We start from the raw sequence: 8,444 nt of genomic DNA, 5'->3' as shown, positions 1-8,444 counted from the left end.
AATGATGTTTTTTTTATTTCTCACAAATAAAAGATCAATGACGACAATTTACTAATTTTTTTTATGTCCAACAATAAACCTACAGACAAAAAAAACAATAATTTCCTTGAAATTGATCTTTTGTAAAAATTTTATATTACATTTTGATTTTTTATTTTTTTTTCCTAGGGCTGATCTTTATAATTGAACTTGAGACGCATATATTGTTCAGGGTCAAATTGACCTGCCGATTAAAATCAAGAAAAATGAGCAATGCAGAGAGTATTTATATTTCCCCCACTTCTGCTGAGTGTCCTCTCAGTGTGGGTGGAGTTTGCCCACGGGAACAGAAAAGGTTCATGTCAAAAGTTGCACGAATACCTGATTTCTCGCAGTTTCCTAGTGAAGTAAAGAGAGAGTGCATGCACGTGATCATGTATGTGTGTGGTGTGGTGAATTATGCTTCTTATCTGCAAGGAAAAGTATAGAATTGGACATTTTTTTTAATCTTTTTTACCCTTCAACTTGACTGCTGGGTCAAATTGACCCAAACAGTATCCATGTGATATGTAGACGAAGTGGGGGGGGCAGAAAATGTGTAAAATTAATAAATTTTCAATTTATATCTAGAGTGCACCTATTAAGACAAATAGAAAAAGTACTTCCAACTATTAAAAAAAATTAAACTTTAAAACAGGTCAATTTGACTGTAACTTAACAGGAGGGTTAAATTAGGATTTTATTATTTTTTTATCACTTGATAAGGCAAAACAAAAGTAGTGCATAAGCCCCAAAAGGGGGAAAAAAAAGAGGATTCATGGCTTTCAAAATCTCAAACTGGCTTTTCTGGTAAATAGTTTGCATTTGTAAAGAGCTCCATCTAATCTTGATGACTCTACAGGACTTTACGCTGACGCTACAATCACCCGTTCACACGCCGATGGTGGTCAGCTACATTGTAGCCAGGGGTGCACTGATTGCAGTTTTCTGGTCGATCGCCAATCTTTAAAAGCTTGACATGCTGATACATGTTTGTTTTTTTTTTTCTTATAAACGGACAATGTCTGGCGTTAAAAGCTCACAATACGTATTTAACATTCCAATCTGAAAAACACTGAACAATACCTGTGAAACAAAGTTGACAGCCCTCTCTTACGGCTGAGCAAAAGGGGACAATGGCTGATTTTTAAGAGGTAGATAAGGTTGTCTTGTACACTTGTAAGTATTGGCCAATCGTTCAAAATTAAACAGGTAAGGCAGGGGGAGCGTTTTTCCCAAGGACACTTCACCGCCTCAGAGGTGTGTTAGAGATCAGAAGTCAGCAAACAGCATCATGAAAAGCAAGTTAACACAGCAGAGGTCAAGGAGAAAACTGGACGACCTTAACCACATGGACAGAGCAAAGGGAATGACCTGACTGGACTGGGGATGGAGCGATGTGAAAATCTGGGCCGATATATCGATATTGCTTTTATGGCCGATGACCAATTATTACTGATTATTGTATATATTTTCCTAACCATTTTGACAACTTGGAAAAGACATAAAAATAGACACCACTGACTTCAACACTGCTTCAGTTAAACTACCCATAATCCTGGGTTGCTTCATCATCATATGTCGAAACAAATACCATATTGTCTGCACTATAGGGTGCACCGATAAAAAAAACCAGACTATAAGGCGCATTAACTCATTAACAAGACACTTAAAGCACAGTCGAAAAACGGTATGTTTTAACACACTAGAGGGGGCTGTTTTACTCTAGAACAATATATAAGGTGTTGTTTTTCTTTTTTTTTTGATAAGTGCACCTTATAGTCTGGAAAATATGGCACCACATAACCAAGCTCCTCCACTTCCCTCTCCAGAACCAAAGGGCAAAAAATGGGAATAAATATCGGTTGTTGATATCGGCACCAGTTACAGATATGTTAAAAAAATGAACAATATCGATGCCGATGTTAGTGCTGCTACATCGTGCATCCCTGAACTGGACCCTTAGTGTTTCAGTCCAAATCCAGACTTTAATCCAACTGCAAAAAATTATGTCTAACCAAAAAAGATCCAAGTAAATCAAATGTGATTGTAACATGAAAAAAATATGAAAGCTCAAAAGCAATAGTCTGCATTTAAACAAGATTTAAGCAAGTTTTATATCTAAAACCTGCGTCTGTCTTGTTCTCATTTAATCTCACACTCTGCCCATTAGCAGTTTTGTTTTATGGAAAAAAATAAATAAAACACGCTTTCCTGGAGGAAACAAAAGTTAATGATTAAAGTAAAAAAAGCTGAAGATGTGAAATGCACTTCTACATATACTAACACAAGCAGCAGCTATGCAGACCATTGAGGACAAACAGTGTATCTGTGTGTGTTGAACGGACAAAAACAAGTGAGGTGAAGCTTCCCCACTGCCTGGTTATAAAAAAGGAAATATTAGTGGATGATCTGCCTTTTTAAAAGCATGAAAAAAAGATCCCTCTTAGTACACACGAGTGTAATTACAGCCTCTTAATAAGCGACTTCTTTTCTAACAGACATAAAGTAATAGTGACTGCGGTGGCAGTGTGCCATCTGTTTAACAAATGACCTCCTTAAGTAGCAAAAAAGGCAGAGAAGAGGGAGGCGGTTATTAAATTATAATTACAGTCACACCAACCGGTCGTTAGAGGTCACCACAGACAGGTGCAGAACACACTAACCCTGACCTTGGTGTCTGCCGTTTGTGTTCGCCGGCGTGCGCGCCCGCAGCCCCGGCCAGCGCGATATTCAAACTCCCGCGGAGCGTCTAATGTGCGCCGTGCGTACGGACGCGTTACACCAAGTGGAAGGTTCCCTTCGGCTATAAACGCAGGAAATGTTTCAGATTCGTCCTCAGCACTTATCTCCATGAAGGAAAAACAGATATAAAAAAAAAAATACTCTACTGACGCCAAGAGTCCAAGTTTATGGGACTGGAACTGTACACGAAGCCGAGAATGACTCGAAAAGTGAAGTTCAAGTTTTAAAGCCGGCCGTTTGACTGTAGAAATATCACATGGTGAGGTGTTGCATATCCTGTGACCTGCTTTGCTGCTGTTCTCTCTAATGATGCCGTCAAAGTAGAGCCTCTCTGATCTCTATGAAGCGCCGCATGGCAAGCGTTGCGATGAAAGAAGACTTGGAAGCGCGTTTAAGGCGATCTGACAGGAAGGCAGCGGGCTAAAGCTGAAACTGTAAAAACGCCTCGCTTTCCATTTTTGCCCCCTCTCTTCCCAGTGCTTTACTTTGAGGAACTGCAGCTCATCTTAGACGAGTGATGTCAGCTGGCACCACCGGTTGAAGCTGAATGACTTCCAGATTCTGTTGGCTTGATGAGGATTTGGGCTCGGAGCAGGGAGTCGAGTCCGCTCTTCTTAGAGACAACATCTGTCATTTCTACTAGCAAGCCCCGCTGTTATTACTGCTTGAATTGTGGAGCAAAGTATTCATCCTCCTTTGTGGATGAATACTTTGGGATTTGTTTTAAGACTATTTTATGGATAATTGTGAAAAAAAGAAAACACTTCAGACTAAACGTGAAAACCCTGGAGGCTTCTTCCTGTCTACAAATGAGTTGTTTCTTACTACTGTCACCACATGCTTGCTCGAAATGAGTAATCTTTTACGGATTAGCATCGTCCTAAATCTGACTTCATGACTGAATTATATGAGCATGAACTGCACTGATTTTAAGCTAATTGGGACGAATCAAAATATACATAAGTGAACAAGAATTTGGTGCTGTATACATAGCCTGAAAAATATACATTAAAGCAATAGAACGAATGTTTTTACAAATAGATTAGAGCCTAAATCCTTAGAAAAACTTGCTTAAAAATCTGGATAAGCAGCTTAGAAAGTTCATCGACTTGAAAGTCAAAAAAAAAAAAATCTAATTTATCAGCCAGAAAGGCAGCGTGTCTCTTTCCCATGCGAGGTTTAGAATCATACAAAAATATGAATATAGCTCGACTTATTTAGCTGCAAATATGTTGCCCATATTTTTTCCCTCACCCCACTGAGGACGGAGCCGCTGAGAGCAGAAAAGGCAGCCCATCGCCGCCACGCCTGAAAAGTGGCACTGCGTTCTCAAGTTTCAAAACATCACCTTGACTCCTTCAAACACACTTCCCATCACTGCGACCAAACAGCTTCACCTTATCCTCCTGTGAGCGTAATAAAGCGCGTTCCAGGAGACGTTCACGTGTGAAAATTTCAGCCAAACTTGAAAGCGTCGGTTCTGGAGTAAGCGCTTCCCTTCATGATCAGCGATGTGAAACGCATTTCACTGTGGACCGCGCCGCTGGTGTTTAAGCAGTTTCCAGTTTATGACGGAGTTGGTTATTTCTGGTTTGTTCTTGAACGTCTAAATCGACTTTTTCAAGGTCAGACGGTTGAAACCTGAACTCAACTGTCTCTTCCAAAAGGACAAGATCTCAAAGTTCTTTTTATTTTTAAATCAAACACAAGTTCAAACTTGTGCTCTAATTCTTATTTTAAACTATTTGAAGATGCTTGTTGGGCATCGCCAAAAAGAACAACTCCAACAAGTGATTAGGGGGCTCCAAATGAAAATATAACACCTTATTAACGGTGAAAGAAACAGATGTCACTTCCCTTTCTCTGCAACTAAGCTGCTGTTGTGCTATTCGACTGTGAGTGTGGGCAGAAGGGTGTGCGTGTTGTTGATGCTTGCACTATTGGGGTGAGGCTGTGGACTGGAGGGAGGGGGATGAGCTGATGAGTGGGCTTTTTGCACATGAACTTTTGTTTCCTCTCTTCGTCTCCAGAGGCTACGTACCTGGCCATAGTTGTCTATCCCAGTGACTAATCTATTGAGATTTAGTAAATCAAAAGCTGTCCTCAAGGACTGGCCAAATGTTGTGAGTCCGGTTGCTTGGAGGTTCCTCAGCTCTGTCATGAAAGTGGCATGGCTCTCTTTCCATCCGGCCTTTGGAAATAAACAAACAAACAAACAAAAAGGTTGTTGTTAACCTTTCGGACGAAGCCATCCAAATTAAATTCTCTTTCAGGTTATAAATAGTGTGTTTAACTCGGCGGTCTTCACTCCTGTAACATGAATGTCACAAAAAGGCGTGCCCCAAAGCATTGTGTTAGGCCAGTTTTTTTTTGTCCTTCTGTAATTTCCAAAAAAGTTAATGATGCGTCTCTCCATCTCTATGCTGATGAAAAGAAATTGCGCAAACAGTTGCCCTAATGTTGGATTTAAGATTTACCGAGTCACATTTTCCATCTCAATTTAGTACTAATTGCAAAAAAGTAACTTGTTCACCCCTCTTAAAAATGAGATTTTTTTTATAGAAACAATTTAAATTCAAGTTAAAAAAAAAACATTGCTGAAGCCACCCTCTCACTGACTATACTATTACTTTATAAATGCTGTTTGCATGTATTTATCATCAACTTCTTACTCACAGCTGAACTTTATACTCTCTAATTAAATGGGCTCCAATGTCCACACACACACACACGCACACACACAATTGTATTGGCATATTTTCATTTACAAATCAATAACTAGTTCTCTACCATTACATTTAGTGAGCAAGTAAGGCTTATGCTGACAGATTTATTCCATTTGGTGTTGGAATAAATATCACTTCCACTTAGAAGTGGAAGTGATATTCCACCTAAAGTTGCACAGTTTAACCCAGCTGCAGGAGTTTTTAGGCACTTAATATTTTATTGCTAATGTTTCCCGCTTTTATTTTATCACTTAATTCGTAAGATACATTGTATTTACTCATCATTTTAGAAACGGGCCCCTTGAATATAAAACAATGTTTTAGAGGTTAAACTGCATAAATAACTGTCTTAATGCTGTTTTTATCCTGTAAATATGTTTCGGTATTTTTTTCTTTCCCAGGCAGAACCACTAAAAGCCACTTCTGCTGTTAAACTGATGTACTTTTGCTTTTTTTCCTGTGGTTGCCTTCAGTCTTCTTGAGCCTTCCCATTGATCGCAGCAGATAGCGATTCACACAGAGTACAGAGGTTTTCCTTCTGGTTAAAAAAGAAGCTGTTCCATTCCATTGTCACCACATGCTTGCTCAGGAGGAGGGATTGCAGAAAAGTCAACTATCCACAGGGAAACGGGTGGTCTCTTTAGATGGGTTACAAATTGACATTATAAAATGAATCAGTCTAAAATGCATTACGTTCAAGATAAATTGTCATTAAACCTAATTGTCTTTTTGACTGGACTGTACTGGAAATTCATTGTGCATTTCTGTGAAACTGTTCCAAAAACATTTATTTAAAAAAAAAAAAAGAAAGAAAGAAAAAAATCTGTTAAGAAATGCATGCCAACAATACTTTGACAGCCCTACAATTTGATCCATTTTCCACAAGAGTTGTGCAACCGGCTAGGAATCAAATAAAGTCGCACAGTCTCCAGTGACAAAAAGTGGCAATTTTCTCTAAACAAGTAAAGTAGGCTACGAGTCTATCACTCCCTCCTCTTCCTCCTCACTCCCCCCTCAGATATTACCTCGCTGTATAAATAACACCCAGAGTTCCTTGCTGCTCACACTGAAACAAAATGTCGGCCATGTTTTAAAAGGGGTATGAAAGCTCCTCCTGAAGATTTTCTCTACACGACTGACACAGTGATCACAACGTGGTGAAGCGGTGGGGAGGACAGATGTAAAGCTGGACATGACCCGAAAGCAAATTTCTACCTTTATCCCGAACGGAGCGTCCTCAAAATTTACCAACATATACCGGTCCCCTCGGCTCGCCGGATCTCTCCCTCTGAGCTGTGGAAACAGTATAAGAATTATGTACGGTTAACGAGAGATCAGCTTTGACAGGCGAGCTTTGCAACAGTACAATGACGATCTGAACTGCGATTTCCCCCCTCGCTCGGGATCTCCCGATATATCAATGTGTCCCGTTGTTACAGTACCTTCATAAAAGTCTCAACAGCGCCTTTTGCTATGTCCAGATAGGTAGTGCCCAGATGGGTGCGCTGGTTCATTGAAGCGGACGTGTCTATCAGAAAAAGTAAAACGGGCATTGTGATGGTAATGACGCGTTCTGCATGGACTTGGTGTCAGTACAACCGGCCAAAACGCAAAAAAAATCTTTTGTTCTCCTGCCGCCTGTCTCACCTCTCAGCTAGCTAGCTAGCTAGCTGGCTGGCTAACTGTCTGTCTCACACATTCTTTCAAAAAAGTGTAAGAATAGTGAGTATAGAAGCCCATTCCGGGAAAACTAAGCCTAAAACCTGGCACCCTTGGGGCAAGTTATTGATGCACGAGGGATTTTGATAATTTTGTATATATTTTGTAAATATTCCTAAGTTTCATAGTAACAAACTTTCCCTCTGAGTGAGTCCCTGCTTCTCCCTACACTGAATGCGCTGTACCTCCTCCACTGGTTTTAACTGAAGGTCCGTGCCTGGCCCCGCCTCGTGAGCGCTCTTTCACAGTCACGTGGAGCTACATTCGCTTCTCATTGGCTGTCGGCAGCCGCTCATTATCATATCCAAATAAGGCTAAAGCTTGGCTTCTTATGCGCATGCTTAAATGCTCGATAGGCAGGAATGCAAGGAAAACATTCTGTATTACCTTTTAATGTTCAAGACCACCACATTCACGGCATTGTAACCCTTTATTCAGAGCGTCGCTGCAGTTATTTGACGTAATATCAGCCAGCAGTGACCCGTGTTTACCCCAAGAGCAGATTATATAATCAACATTTACTTCATCTTATGTTCGGGCGTGGGCCAATGCGAAAGACAACACTTGAAGACTAAACGAGAGACAACTGATGACAAAGAGAACATTATTAAATAACCATAGCGTGTACATGTTGGCGTAGGTTTGTGTTCACCGCACAGGAAAACAACTCCTTTAGCACTTTGCTCCCATGTGATAACCAAATAAAGACGATCAGATAGATAACACGTTCATCTTAACAGTCTCAGGGAAAAGGGATTGACATGCACACACACGCACTCATTCCCTCCAGCTCTGAGATGTATTTCCCCTGTCTTCAGCTAGCTAAATAATAGACCCCAATGTGTTATCTTTCTTCTTCTTTTTTTTTTTTTTTTTTTTTTAGAAATAAACGACTGTGTGTAGACATTCATGTCACATGTTGCACAATGTCCCGACAAATTAACCCAAATTGCTCCAGTTAATCACTGCAGTGTCACACTTCATTCTGTTTATGAACCACTTTCAAAGCCACGTGACACCAATAGGACGTGTGCGAAACAATGTACACAATATGGCATGGTGGAAAAATAATCACTTCCGCAAAACCGAAACCATCCGGCGGCTCTGCGATCGTAAATAGAAGGACGGACAGTTTCCTTTTGTTTGCTGTAACACTCAGAATACACTCTTTCCGGTGTGTCACTGACAAGTTTTTCACATTAAAGTTATTTCTGGAGGGACGTGAAGTCACACAAC

The 8,444-nt window shown here is 40.3% G+C and overlaps 1 protein-coding gene across 1 annotated transcript in view; it reads right to left on the bottom strand.

The window, feature by feature from the left end:
• ints6 (integrator complex subunit 6) overlaps positions 1-7,387 on the bottom strand; it is a 30,945-nt gene extending 23,558 nt beyond the window's left edge. Inside the window, exons 1-3 of the mRNA XM_015047375.1 lie at positions 6,932-7,387; positions 6,705-6,782; positions 4,805-4,954 (exon numbers count right to left, since the gene is read on the bottom strand). Coding sequence (XP_014902861.1) covers positions 4,805-4,954; positions 6,705-6,782; positions 6,932-7,042 — 339 coding nt within the window. The 5' untranslated portion in view covers positions 7,043-7,387. The remainder of the gene's footprint in view (positions 1-4,804; positions 4,955-6,704; positions 6,783-6,931) is intronic.
• Positions 7,388-8,444: the final 1,057 nt, after the last annotated feature.

Source organism: Poecilia latipinna, unplaced genomic scaffold, assembly GCF_001443285.1.
Source record: "Poecilia latipinna isolate Pla-1442-1.1 unplaced genomic scaffold, P_latipinna-1.0 Scaffold823, whole genome shotgun sequence".
In the NCBI taxonomy this organism is placed as follows: Eukaryota; Metazoa; Chordata; class Actinopteri; order Cyprinodontiformes; family Poeciliidae; genus Poecilia; species Poecilia latipinna.
Note: the sequence above shows the minus strand (reverse complement) of the source record. Positions and strands in the feature narration are given on the sequence as shown.